This window comes from Acomys russatus, chromosome 7 (assembly GCF_903995435.1).
Source record: "Acomys russatus chromosome 7, mAcoRus1.1, whole genome shotgun sequence".
Lineage (NCBI taxonomy): Eukaryota > Metazoa > Chordata > Mammalia > Rodentia > Muridae > Acomys > Acomys russatus.
The window spans coordinates 68,416,730-68,431,108 of record NC_067143.1 but is presented as its reverse complement, the minus strand read 5'-3'; the positions used below and the strand labels follow the sequence as shown (position 1 = coordinate 68,431,108).

The window sequence follows — 14,379 nt, the reverse complement described above, 5'->3', positions numbered from 1 at the left end:
GAAGAAGGTGGGGCCAAAAGCCCAGAAAAACAGGCAGCTTCTAGAAACTGCCTTGCTTGGTCAACATCCAACAAGGAAATGATCACAACGACAACTATATGAATGCAGGTTCTCCCAGTGCCTCGCAGTAAGAATCAAATCAGTTAACACCTTGTCTTTGGCCTCATGAAACAGAGACACTAGCCCAGCCAGGACTGACTTCGGACCCTGCCACATGACCTCAACCACAGATGGGTGGTGTGTGACACTTTAATAAGTGGTGGCCCTTGGTTGACATGGCAGTGGAGTACAAACACACCTGCTCTGCAGGCAAGCTATCTGAATTCAGGAGTCAGCTCAGAAGAAAGACCTGAGCTCAGAACTCACACTCGACCTGCAGCCCGCTCCATGCTCTGAGTGGCAGCATGGTGGGGAAGCACTGAGCCACTCAAGAACGTGGTGGAGGAGCAGGTCTTGCTGTGGGTGCCCAGGCACGTGAGGAGCAGAGGTATCATGGCAGGAAGAGCCACTAGCACCTCCTAGATCTGTCTTGGTGACTGGCCAGCTGTGGCCTGCACTGCTCTCATCGGGCCAAGTCCAGGCTGTTTCCTTTTGACACCCATTCCCCTCTGGTGCTTGAGGCAACAGAACAGTTGCTTTCTGCTTTGTTAAGAGAATTAAGGTCAGAAAATTCAACTTCAAACATCAGAGTCTCCCCTGAGGGAGGTCTTTTTTGTTTTGTTTTGTTTTGTTTTTTGAGACAGGGTTTCTCTGTGTAGCCTTGGCTGTCCTGGACTCACTTTTGTAGACCAGGCTGGCCTCGAACTCAGAGATCCACCTGCCTCTGCCTCCCAAATGCTGGGATTAAAGGCATGCGCTAGCACGCCCGGCTCCTGAGAGAGGTCTCACCACTACATTTCACTGAAGAGAATGAGGATTTTAAGCAGTCATACCACACAGACTCTAACTGGCTCTTTCTCCCTCATCTCCCCAATAATATTTTATCCTGAAACATTTAATTGGGGTTTCCAATGCCACAGCACATTATAAACAACATCAGTTGAGATTTGAAGGCTTTCGGGGGGCGGGGGGAGGGACAAGAAAAGACAGAATGGCAACTATGTTCAAGGGAAGCCGGATAGTGCCTTGCAGCTCCTAGGATCTCCACAGGTTTTTGAGAGGGGGTCGGGGAGGGAGAGACAGAGACAGACAGAGATGGGGGGGAGGGGAGGGAGAAGCCCTTGCACATTGAGAGCAGCCTCTTAGGTACCAGAGGCTGGAGTGAGCTAAAAAAGAAAGTTGAGTGTTGGGAAAGCACTGTGCAGGCAGAGAACAGCCAAGGCCAAGGGCCTGAAGTACTGGGAATCATGATTCACTCAGATTTGTATCCGCCCTACTGCGGGGCTTCCAGAGTGTGTGGCTAGTACCCACCTCGTCCTTGGCCAGGGTTTTCAGGTGCTCCAGGATCTGAGCCATCACCGCCTCACACAGCTTGCTGTTCTCAGCCAGGAATTTGGAGTCTCCCCCATACAGGCTGTCATTAGAATCAACTGGGTGAACAAACAAGAGCATCATGTCACATGAGATTGGCAGATGGCAGGAAGGCCTGCAGGGTGTATGGGAGCAGCTTTGGGATTCACTAAGCAAACACCTGGCCTGAGGCCAGCAGTGTGAAAGTTATTCTCCCATTGGCCACGCCTGGAGGGGACAGCAATAATCACAGTGGCCCTCTCAGCAGCTGCCAGGTGTTGTGGCAAGCACTCTCTCTGTTATGTAAGGATCCACAAAACCAGACCAAGAAAGGGATGGGATGTGTATCTTTAATGAGTGGGGAAACTGAGGCTTAGAAGCAGGCCTAACTAAGATGTTAAACTTATCCGCTGTACCCAGCTGCCTGCCCCAGGACCCTCAAAACCAACTGGCTCATGTTGCTGGATATTTGATCCCATTGTGAACCCTGAGAGTGTAAACTGTAAACACCTGTTTCTTGTTTAGTGTGACTCAGCCCTAACACACACCTTTAATCCATGAACTTTCTATTTATTGTAAACAGTACCTGATCATGGTGTGATCCAGCCCTAACACACACCTTTAATCCATAGGAGTTAATAAAGTTAACCCTAGGTCAAGAGGCAGAGCAAGAAACCAGCTGACAGGGATTAAGTAGGAAGAAGGGACTTGAGAGAAGAGCATTTAAGACAGTGTGGAGAAGTAAGAAGCTTTTTGGCTTTTACCTTTTTCCTCCTGGGCTGTGGGGTAAGCCAGCAAGTGTTTGGGCTTTGGGCCTTTTGGCTTTTGGGGCTTTTAGCTTTGAGTTTTGGGGCTTTTGGCTGTTTTCATCTGGGATGTGAGCTGAGCAGGAAAGGTCAGGTAGGTGCTTCCTCTGCCTCTCTGAGCCAGCAAGTTTTCACCCTCACATCTGGCTCCTGAGTCTTCATTGGTAAACCAAAAGATAAGATGTTCATTCTTTATAACAGACTAGCTGTGTAGTACTAGAAGATTCTATTTATACTACGAAGGGAAGACAAGTATTCATTCAACAATATTACCCAGATGTAAACCCTGAGAGCTGAAATAATGACTGAGACGCCCAGCAATGCCAACAGTGGCATGAACGCTAAGGGAGCAACCAGCCACTTTCTGATTGGATTTAAAGCCTGCTCCACAAGATGGCACTCATGTCTGTCATCAAATTCTGCAGTCCAAATTACTCCCAAAGCTTTTATGACTGACAGTGTCTCCTTCCTCTCTCATTAAGAAAGCATCTTTCTCTATGGTTCAAGCTGTCCTGTAAAACACTCTGAATCCAGGTTTGTTCTTAACTCACGGCACTCCTCCAGCCTCAGCCTCAGCCTCCAAGTGCTGGGACTACAGGTGTCAGGCACCATACCTAGCTCTTTAGCACAGTCTCAGCTTGTCCACCTTCTATGACAGCCACAGCCTAGAGAAAGATCAATTCAGCTAAGGATGGCCTGAGTACAGTTTTTTCTGCCCTCCCTCCCCCTCTTTCTTTCTTTCTTTCTTTTTTTTTTTTTTTTTTTTTTTTTTTTTTTTCCTTTTCCTTTGGTTTTTTGAGACAGGGTTTCTCTGTGTAGGTCTGGTTGTCCTGGACTCACCAGGCTGGCCTCAAACTTACAAAGACCTGCCAGCCTCTGCCTCCCAAGTGCTGGGACTAAAGGCATGTGTCAACACGCCTGGGTGCCCTCTCTCTTTCAAAGAGCCTGGTCTCTGCTGGGGAGAGGAGACACCATGCAGTCTGCTCTGGTCTGTTTGGATTTTCACTTAAATGATAAATCTTGGGCAATCTGAATCTCAGTGGAGGGACATCTCTGTGGCTTTGCCTGTGGTGGCTGGCACCCTCCCCTTCACAAGGCCCAGAAGAGTTCAGTCTCCACTGTGAACATGCCAGTTTGTTTTTGTTTCTGCAGGGCGGGAGGTGGAATCTGCATGTCAGGCAGGGCTCCAACACTGAGATCAATCTCAGAGACCAGAGATCAATCTTGAGTGTCACTTCTCAGGAACTGTTTGCCTTATTAAAAAAAAAAAAATAGATAGGGTCTTTCAGTGGCCTGGAAACCGCTTGTTAGTCTAGGCTAGCTGGCCAGGAAGCCTCAGGGATCACCTGTCTCTGCATTCCTAGAGGTCCTCATGCTTGAGTGGCCCAGTGCTCCACCAACTGAGCCATTGCCCAGGCCTTCCTCTTTGGTTGGCTTGCACCTGCCTTCACAAACAAAGACTACCCAGCTTTTGCGTTTCAGAGCTCATTCCTTCCCTCCATGCTCACACAGGCTTCGACTCCCATTTTCTCAACTAATCCTTTACCCTCTTTCATCCCAATGCCCAACACTGATGTCCCCACGGCTGGGTGCAGTGTTGTTAGGCCACGTGCCTAGGAGACAGGAAGCACGGACCAATGCCAGAAAGAGGGAAGTCTGTGGCGTCTAATGAATCAGGTGGCCATGCCCAGCCCTCTGTGGAGCACAGAACAGTAATCCAGTCATATTTAGGGAGGATAAAACTATCTGCTGGGTGGGCTGGAGAGATGGCTCAGTGGTTAAGAGCACCACCTGCTCTTCCAGAGGTCCTGAGTTCAATTCCCAGCAACCACATGGTGGCTCACAACCATCTAATGTAATCTGATACCCTCCTGCAGATAAAGCACTCATATGAAATAAATAAATCTTAAAAACAAAACTATCTGCTGGGATATAGTTGCCCTTCCCTGGTAGTCTTGTGTTACCACCTCTAAGGAACACCTGGGGAGGACCTCATGTCACCCACAGCTAAGAGGAGCAGTCATAAGAAACACAGAAGGGCCTCCAATGGGACCCCACTGTACAAATGAAGAACAGAAGAGTCCACCTGCAGATGGGGTAGGGGTGGGGTGGGAACGGGCGGTCCTATTCTGGGATATGTCATAATCTCTCAGTGACTGACCAGAAACAGTCTCTGGATGTGGGCTACAAAGATGGGACTGTTCAGGAGACACTTTCCAAGACCAAGGAAAGCCAGCCCTTGGAACTCTTAAGAAGTGACTCTTTGGACCTAGGTGTGGTGGTGCACACCTTTAATTCCAGTACTTGGGTGGCAGAGGCAAGATCCTGTGAGTTCAAGGCCAGCCTAGTTTACATAGTGAGTTCCAAGACAGCCCTGTCTAAAAAGAAAAAGAAGTCCCCTTCCAGAGCTGAGAAGATGACTTAATCAGTAAAGTGCCAGCAATGCAAGAATGAAACCCATATTTGGATCTTGATGTGAAAATTCCAGATGTGGTTGTACACATCTGCAACTGTAGTACAGGGACAAAAGGGGCAGAGACAGCTGGATCACCAGAGCTCACTGGCTGGCCAGCCAAGCCAACTGGAGCTCCAGGTTCAATGAGAGACCCTGTCTCAATAAGCAAAGCGGAGAGCGTAAAGACACTTGCTATTGACCCCTGTCCTCCACACACATATGCACATACCCATGTACACACTGTGTGCACTGAATGTACGCGCGCTCTCTCTCAAACACACACACACACACACACACACACACACACACACACACACACACTCTGTAGTGGAGCCCCTCCCTACACACAACAGGGTCATGTAGCTATGTGCAGTTCCTAATGTATAGCTTCCCAGGAACTGACTTTAAAAATCATACTCCTTTATTTTATGTATTCATTGTAGTTTGCTTGACTCTCCTGGGGAGGATGGGTGGATCTGCACATAATTAAGCTGGGAGAAAAGAGAACATCACGCATGCTTTATGTTCATCTCTGGGAGCTACTTCACAACAACAGAGCTTCATATTTTCCCCAGCTTTTGATTTAAAAGGACATCAGAAGAGTTCAATAAAACCCATGATGGGAAAGGGGGGGGGGCAGAGAGGCAGAGAGAAACAAAGGCAGAGACAAAGACAGAGAGAGAACTTATGATGGTGGAGACCTGCCTGCCTCTCTCACACACTCACCAACCCATACCCTTGGCCACCACGTGTGCCCTCAGCAGGCGCCCTTTCTACCTGTGAACACTAGTGTGTGTTCTCTGAACCACTTGAAGCCAGTGCAGTACAGACATGAGAAGGGGAACCATCGTGTGTGCTAGCCGGGAATGTGGCTGAACCATCACTGTGGCTGCCGCGAGGCCACCCACGCTCTGTAAGTAAACACAATAAATTCATTGCTTCCCCAGGCGAGCTTCAGTGAAATCATACTTTAGTTTGTTGTTGGGGTGTGTACAGAGCAGGGAGATGCATATGTCTCCCCAGAATAGCAGCTACTGAATGAGGTCCGCTCTGCACTAGTATCTGGGATAGGAGCTGAGGGCTCACTGGGGACACGGGTTACCTGGCGCACCCACACAGACACGCAAACAGGCCACGGCAGTAGCGAGGGCTTGGATGGGACAAAAGTAAAATGGCTGGGGGGGGGGGCTCACATGCTCACACATACTCAGAGGGCTGAGTTCTCACGCTCATGGCCCAGAGTTTGCACATATAAAGCCCTGGGTTTCCTTTTCTAGCACCACAAAAACTGATCCTACAACTCTCCAGGCCTCTTCCTGGGGATAGAAAGTGCCTTAGGAATACAGACTCTCAGGCTAAGAGGTAGATCAGCTGACAGAGGGCTTGACTAGCATGTGTGATGCTCCAACACCACATTGACTGTGCATGGTGATACACGCCTGTAATCCCAGCACTCTGCTTTTGGGCAGCAGGTATCAAGAGTTCAAGATCTAGGGACACAGAGGCAGCCAGGCCTACAGAGTAAGAACAAACAAAGAAAATGTTCAAGGTTATATTCAGCTATAAAGTGAGTCTGAGGCCAGACTACATGAGACCCTGGCTAGAGATACAGCTCAGTGGGTTAAGTGCTTGGGGCACAAGGATGAGGGCCAGAGTCTGTATCCCAAGCATCTACGTAATCCTGGACATGGCACATGTGCCTGTAACCCAGCACTGCAGGATCATGGTGGGCTTGCAGACTGGCAAGTCTTTGGAGCTCATTAGCCAGCCAGAACAGCTAGATTGGTGAGTGCCAGGTTCAGTGAGAAACCCTGTCTGAAAAATAGTGAAGAATAATTAAGGTAGATAACCAGTCCCAAGTTTGACCTCTACATACTTGCACTCCTGCGCGCGCGCGAACACACACACACATGTACACACAACTCATGCACACACAACACAAGAAGAGACGGTGAAACAGTCCCTTTGCTGTCCATGAAGTGGGGGCATGGCAAGGGCTGGTCAGGATGCAGCTACCTTTGTCTATGTGGTAAAGATAGCTGTCCTGGCTCATGGCAGAGAGCAGGTGCAGGACAGAGGTGTAGATTCGAATTTTTTCGTCGCTACTGTCGTCCCAGGTGTAGTCCTGGATCACATTGAGAAGTTCTCGAACCAGAAATAGGACTCCATGTTCTGGATGATCCTGGTGGAGAAAAAGACAGGACAGCTAAACCCAGATATGACACTGAGCAGTGAAGTGCCCACTGACCCAGGGCTTCCCTTAAGCAGGTGTAGAGATTATAATGCTGGATGCCTCATAGGGGTAGGGCCACTCATGAGCCTAGGCAAACAACATAGAGAAAAAGTGACAAGACGTAGCTCACCCACTGATCACACAGTTCAGGTTAGGACATGAACAACAGCCTCCCTGTTGGGTCCGAGGGACCACAAGCCGTCAACTGTCAGCTCTCAGGCCTGTGTCTCCATGACTGTGCCCTTAGTTCCCATGCACAGTGGTGGATGCAAGTCACATCTAATTACAAAAGGAAGACTGTGGGTCCTCTGCAGATGACATGGTGGAAGCCACTGCACTGACTTTAAATATGGCCCTGCTCTGGTTTCAATTCCGTTCCCGAAGTGTGGCTCTCCTGTTGAAACTGCCTAGAGTCCTTATTTGCAGGAAATTAATGTCCAGCTGACCCCACCAACCCTCACATAAAATCTCTGCTCACTGAGTCCAGCCACACCTCTCCTATTCCTAGGCCAGGCTCAGCACTGGGTCCTAGGAGAACACACTCAAACAGGTTAAGAAAAGAGGGAGCAAGAGAGGATTATTTGCACAGCTGGGGCCAGCATAAGGCTAGGCACCAGAGCCTGCAGCCAGCAGGACACTGTTATTATCCTAGACTGAAAGAGCAAGGTGCAGGTATGGGCACTGCTGAAACCCAAAGACCTGCAGCTGGAGGCTGCCCACCACAAGATGCAGCCTTGCATGGAGGGGTGTTGCTGTTATTTAAAAGTATGGTCTAATAATGTTCATTATTAAGCTTATAATTATTACGGCGGTATTAGCTAACCCACTGTCACAATCAGTACAGACACAGACACCTGATAGATTTTAGAACAGCCTTATTTCACCTGGGGCATGGCTGATATTACCTCCTGAACTATCCTTACCTCCCAAGGCCCCGTACCATGGCCCGTGCTTTAATAAATTCTATCTAGGCTATGTCCCACTCATAATTCCATAAATACTTGCTTATTCTCGGCTGCTTTCCTCCATCCACGCCGATCCGCCCATGTGTTTCTCTCTACGCTAACCCATCGTGGAAGTTCCTTCCTTCTTTCTTCCCAACACCTGTTTCTCCCCAGATCCTTCTCTCCCAAAGCCCAAGAACTTTCACCACGCCTGTCTTCCTCTGGCCCTGCCCAGGTATCGGCGTTCTACTGGTTAGAAAAGGTTTACACAACAAGGTCAGGTGTACTGACAATGTGCTCAATGTCCAGGGCAACAACTAGATCCTGGGATTCAGTAATTAGCATCAGAATACATATCTCAGACCAACCCCCAACACAGGGCCAAGGCCATTGGCAAATCATAGCTGGAGATCAGTTGTGAGGTGACAAGCTGAGCCTGGGTGTCCTCAAATACTTCAGTCTGCAGGTCGTGTCTGCTGTTGGCTGGACGAGTCGGAAGGCAGAAGAGTCTGCAGAAGCCGCTCTTCCTGGCACTGATGAGGGTACAAGATAACCAGCACCTCACAGCTCAACAGTAAAGAATGCGCCTCATATGAGTCCCAATCCATTATCAGTTAAAATGGTGACAGCTTTGCCAGTCAACAAGAACACGCTCTTCCATGGCTAGGAAGCCACTCTCCCTTAGAATTAGTTTATTTATTTACTTGGTGTGGGTGTGGGTGTGTCTGTATACACCATCATGCACATGCCAGGGCATATATGGAGGCCGGAGGATAACTTCAGGAAGTTGGTGGGTACAGGGGATCGAACTGTAGCCCCCAGGCTTGGTGGCAGGTGCCATCACCTGGTGAGCCATCTCACTGGCCCAGGAAGCCCTTTTTGTATTTCTTGAGACACTACGTTGCTCAAGAAGGCCTTGATCTTATGATGGTTGCCTCAGAAGTAACTGGGATTACAAGCCTGGGTCACTAGGCCCAGCTTCCTGTCTCTATTTTTCCCCCTGAGCCCATCTTGCTATCTCAAGCCATCTTGTTTACTGCTTCAGAGAGCTGCTCAGTCACATCTTGTGGCCTACATGTGTCCAGGGAGAAGGCAGGCACTACACCTACTGCATCTGCGTTTACCACACACTGCCAGACCTATTCACTTGCGGACTGGGATTCTGAGTTTTGTTTATTTGAATTGGTGTGTGTGTGTGTGTGTGTGTGTGTGTGTGTGTGTGTGGAGGGTACACATGGAAGCCAGATGTTGAAATTAGTTGTCTTCTTCAACTCTCCACCTTATGGGTTAAGACAGGCTCTCTCACTGAACCCGGAGCTCACCAATTGGCTAGACTGGCTAGACTGATCCCCCTGAGTGGGGATCTTCCTATGTCCGTTTTCCCAACTCTAGGATCACAGGCCTGCCACCACATCTGGCTATTCATGTGGATGCTGGGGATGTGGGATCAGGACTCAGGTCCACTTCTATGTGGCAAGCACTTTACTCACTGAGCCATGTTCCCAGCTGGAGGCATAACTCAGACTGGCCTCAAACTCATGATCCTCTGCCTCTGCCCCTTCAGCACTTCTATCACAATCAGCTAAGATCTCCGAGCAGTGCCTCCAGGAGTACACACTGGTATGTCCCTGCCCTGGCCCTGCCATAGGGAGTGGCATACGGTAGGCCATGAATCATGTGCATGGGTGGCTATTTAGAGTACAGGCTCAGAGCTTCCAGTCCTGTAGCTTAGGAGGGCAGTCCAGACAGCAGTGGCCTGATCTAGGATGAGGGCTTGGGCAGAAAAGACAGAGATGTGCACAAGCCGTTCGTATCTATGGGAACTGTTCCTACAGCATCAGCAAGAAAGAGGATGCATGATGCTCAGGATGCAAACAATTCGTGCTGCTCACATCTGAACCACCCAGGCAAGGCTGTTGGCTAGGTCAGTCCCAGCTGCAGCTCACTACTGCCTTCCTCGGCTGGCAGCTGGTTCTAACTAGGCTGTTTTCTCCAACTACGTGGATACTAAAATACATTTTTTTTTTTTAAACTTAGGGATCTGCCTTGGGAATAGGCCACAGTCTGATGAATGTTCCAGCTAATTCAAATCAGCAGTAATGTTCCCACCCTATGGGAGGCCAGTGAACACACATTCAGAGAGGTGGGGCCTTGTGTGATGGAATCCAGAGAATGGTTTGGGGTGAGACTTCTGCGGGCCTCAGCACCTGACCAAAAAGGTGACACCTTATGTCCATGGCGCTGTACAAGAATCCTACATACTTTCTGTGTCTCGGTGACTGAGACATATTTTTTAATATTTGAGGATGCTTCTATAGCTGAAGCCAGGCATAGGTAGATTTTTCTTTTTTCTTTTCTTTTCTTTTTTTTTTTTTAGCCAGTGTCTCTGGCTTCTCATTTTCCTGCCTCCACTTCTTGAGTGCTGGGATTACTTACTACTGCATCAAGTTTTCTGTGGTACTGGAGAAAGAACCCAGGGCTTTGTGCATGCTAGGCAAGTGGTCACTATAGCAACAACTGAGCCCCATTGCAGCCCAGCATCCTTTAAGGCAACATAGTGGTTTCTATTTGTGATTAATATTAAACTAGGAATTTGGTTGTTGTTTTGTATGTGTGGAGTATGTATTCTGTGTGTACACGTATGCGTGCTAATGCATTTACCTGTGTGAACCAGAGGTCAGCATTAAGTGGCTTCCTTGGCCACTCTCCACCTTGTTTTTTGAGGCAGGGTTTTCCACTAAACCTGGACCTCACCAAATTGGCCAGACTGGCTGGCCAGTGAGCTCTGGGAATTTGTCTATCTCTGTCCTGCAATCCCTTGATCTTTTTCACACTGGGTTTCATGGTTTTGCAGTCATTATAAAGCAGGGGCTGACCTTCAACTTTTTTTTGTTGTTGTTTGGTTTTGGTTTTGGTTTTTTTTTTTTTTTTTTTTTTTTTTTTTTGGTTTTTCCGAGACAGGGTTTTCTCTGTGTAACCTTTGTAGACCAGGTTGGCCTCAAACTCAGAGATCAGTCTCCCTAGTGCTGGGGTTAAAGGCGTGCCACCACCTCCCTGTGACTTTGAACCTTTGACCCTCCTGCCATCACTTCCTACAGATTATAGGCATGTACAATCTAACATAGTTTTATGAGGTACAGGTGATTGAACACAGGCCTTCATGCATGCTAAGCACTCTGCCAACTGAACTGAAATTTTTAATTTTAATTTAATTTTTAATTCATTCATTCATTCTTCTTCTTTTTCTTCTCTTCTCCTCTTCTTCTTCCCCAACCCCATGTCTGTGTGTCTGTACACGTTTCCTGGCAATGGAGGGTGCACACGTGTGCATGCCTGTATTTGGGCATGTGGAGGTCAGAGCAGGATAGATGTCTTCTGCACTGCTCTCTGACTTATACTGCCTTGAGAAATGACCTCTCAAAGCTGCCTGTTTTGGCCAGGATGGTGGGCCAGAGAGCCTGTTCCACTCTTCAGCCTGGGATTATAAGATTCATAGCCATGCCCTGTTTTTTATATGGGTGCTGGGAAATTAAGCTGAGGTCCTCATGCCTGCAGGGCAAGGGCTATTACCCACTGGGCCATCTCCCCATACTGTGTTGTACTTTAGAGGAAAAGGGCGTTGGATTGAGATGGCACTCTAGTGGGAAGATGCCTGGTGCCCTTGGCCAGCCTCCCTCCCACTTGGGAAAACTCAATGCCAATGAGGTGGTTCCTGAGAGTAGCCAGAAAGTAAGTCTTCCCTTCCACTGACCCAACAAGGCCTGGCACTGTCCCTCCCAAGTCATTGCTCTCAGGACTTCCTACTTCATCACAGACCCTGGGAGAAGGACCACATGAGAAGTGAATGCTGCTCCTCTCAGAAAGCTGAGCTTCAGGCAAAAGAGATGGCAGCAGCTCTTCTTTGGATCCTGGCAAGGTCACTTACTGGCCAGTGATCTTTCCCCTCTCTGGGCCTATTTATGAACTGTTGGCTGGTTCACCAGAAGACAGATGTCTGATTAAGTCAGGACTGGGTGCAAAGGAGCAGAACACCAACTGGCTGGGAGCATAGCAGGAAAGACAGGGCCCTGGGGTGGGAAAGTGAAACAGAGAGGGAGACACATGCCCAGCAGACAGGCGGCTGTCAGCGCAGGTGCCCATGTCTGTTCACTGCCCAGGGCATTTGCACAGCCTCATGATCCCGGGGGCTCTCCTCCAGCCCCTCTGTTGTGCACAGCACCCTGTCCTACCTCTAGGCCTTCATTCACACTGTGTTCCCTGTCATGGAACCCTCTCCTCTTACCCTGCACCAAGAGCTCAGTTTCCTTCTAATCTCAGCTGGAAAGGTATAGCTCTTGGGTATGGCTTCCCTAGTCACCTTTGCTTTTCGGGTAGAACCTCCCACTGTACCTACAAAGCCAATGGGCAGTGACCTGGAGTCTTTCTTGGTGACTCGTGTGTGTGTGTGTGTGTGTGTGTGTGTGTGTGTGTGTGTGTGTGTGTGTGTCCCCACAATGCCTAAAACCACAACAGTACCCAACCTCAACAGGTGAGGCATTCAGATCTCTCTGCAGTGCCGGTGCTTTTTACAGATGGAGCTAACTATGTGGAACTTAGTTAAGCCTGACTACTTCCATAGGGGCACCTCCTCAATTCTCAGATGAGTAGATAGTTATGGACTAGGACAATGAGTAGGGTGGCTCAGAATCTGGACTTCTTGCTGTCTCTACAGCTGCTTTTAATAGGAAAAGACAAGAAGACATACCTCGCCACTGCAGCCTCAATGATCAGGGCTAGAGAACAGAGCCTAACATTTCTAGTTCCTACAAATCCCAGCACAACATTGGGGCTCTGAAACCACAACACTGAATTTGATGTTGTACGTTACTCATCCTACCAAAGATTGCTGAATGAGACTGTCTGCTCCACTACATGGAGAAGGCGTCTACAGACAGCAGTTGAGGCATAGGGAATAGCTTAGCTACCTGGGACTCTACTTGGCTGTGCCTATATACACACCCCTCTTCTAATAATGCACTTAGCACGTCTGGAGACATGGCTCAGAGGTTAAGAGCACTGACTGCTCCTCCAGAGGGCCTGAGTTCAATTCCCAGCAGCTACATGGTGGGTCACAGCCATCTATAATGTGATCTGATGCCCTCTTCTGGCCTGCAGTTGTACGTGGGGGCAGAGCACTGTATACCTAATAATAAATAAATAAATCTTTTTTAAAAAACAACAAAACAAACAAAAACAATAATGCACTTAGCAACCCATTGGCAACCTAGGACACCCCCCCCACACACACCAACCTGCATGTACATCCAACTCCAAACAAATAAACCAATCTCTATTCCCCTGAAAACCATCAAAAAGTCCCCTTTTGGGAATAGTTTCTATCCAAGTATGGAAGGTAGGAGGCCAAACAAGCCCGAACTTGCTTGGTTGCATGCATGCAAAGTGGGCCAAACTCTGTCCCTTAAGTGAACTTTAGGAAAAATCTTCTATTTTTATCACTTTCTTCTGCCTATGCATATCAAGCATGCATATGATTAAAATAAGATGCATTCTGGGAAAGACGTGAGCAAAAGCTTACATAACCCAAGCCTGTCAACCAAATAGACAGCCACCTACTCTATATCTCTGAACAACTGAACTCCTCTTGAGCCCCATGAAATACTGGGCCCCCTGAGTACCCTTTGTCCTTGGCTTGCTGAAGCTACCGAATGACCTACCAGTACTGTCCGGGTATTTAGGTTCTGGAGGACATACTAGCATCCCTGTGTCTGTGGCAATACTGCTATAACGCTATAATTTCCACAGACGAATGAATAGGCAAAGAAGTCTGTGCACACGGTGGAAAGCCAGGGAACCCAAACAGGAAAGTCTGTAACACGGACAAAACGGTGAGGCTTGAAGACCACTGCTAAGTGAAACAGATTGCTCCTAAGGAGACGCGCTGCCGGAGTTCATCTAAAGAAATCTAAACCGTCTCGTTAATGGCTCCAGAGCGTGAACAGAAGGTGGGAAGGGGAAGGGGGAGTTAGGGACCAACGAGCATAAACTTCCAGTTAAGCAAACAAAAACACCCAAGCTCTACTGGATGCCAGTATACATAAGGTTAGCAACTCTGTGCAGCTCTTCTGAAAGCTGTCGGGAGCAGCACTTGTGTGACATGTTGCTGCCAAAGTGAAATAAAACTCTAAAACAGTGACCCCACCCCCACCCCTGCCCCAACCACAACACAAAGCTGTGACAAGAAAAGGAACCAATCTAAACAAGGTAAACACGGGGGGGGGGGGGGGGCAGTGGGGGGGGCAGGGGGGCAGGGGAGGGGGGTTTCATGCAAATCCATCCTGGTGTTGTGGCTCAGGTGGGGTGCCTCTGACCTCCTCTTGGCTGTGGCTACTCAGATGGAACCTCTCTGCTTACCTGAAGAGCAGACCATCAATCAAAAGTTCCTCTTCTTCCTCAGAGGGAACAGGTTTCTCTGCCTACAAGTCCAGGCTGTAG

At 48.7% G+C, this 14,379-nt stretch overlaps 1 protein-coding gene across 1 annotated transcript in view; it reads right to left on the bottom strand.

The window, feature by feature from the left end:
• The window catches only part of Vps35l (VPS35 endosomal protein sorting factor like), a 105,740-nt gene that overhangs the window by 2,616 nt on the left and 88,745 nt on the right, over nucleotides 1–14,379 (bottom strand). Inside the window, exons 28-29 of the mRNA XM_051149295.1 lie at nucleotides 6,727–6,892; nucleotides 1,411–1,529 (exon numbers count right to left, since the gene is read on the bottom strand). Of these exons, the coding sequence (XP_051005252.1) occupies nucleotides 1,411–1,529; nucleotides 6,727–6,892 (285 nt within the window). The remainder of the gene's footprint in view (nucleotides 1–1,410; nucleotides 1,530–6,726; nucleotides 6,893–14,379) is intronic.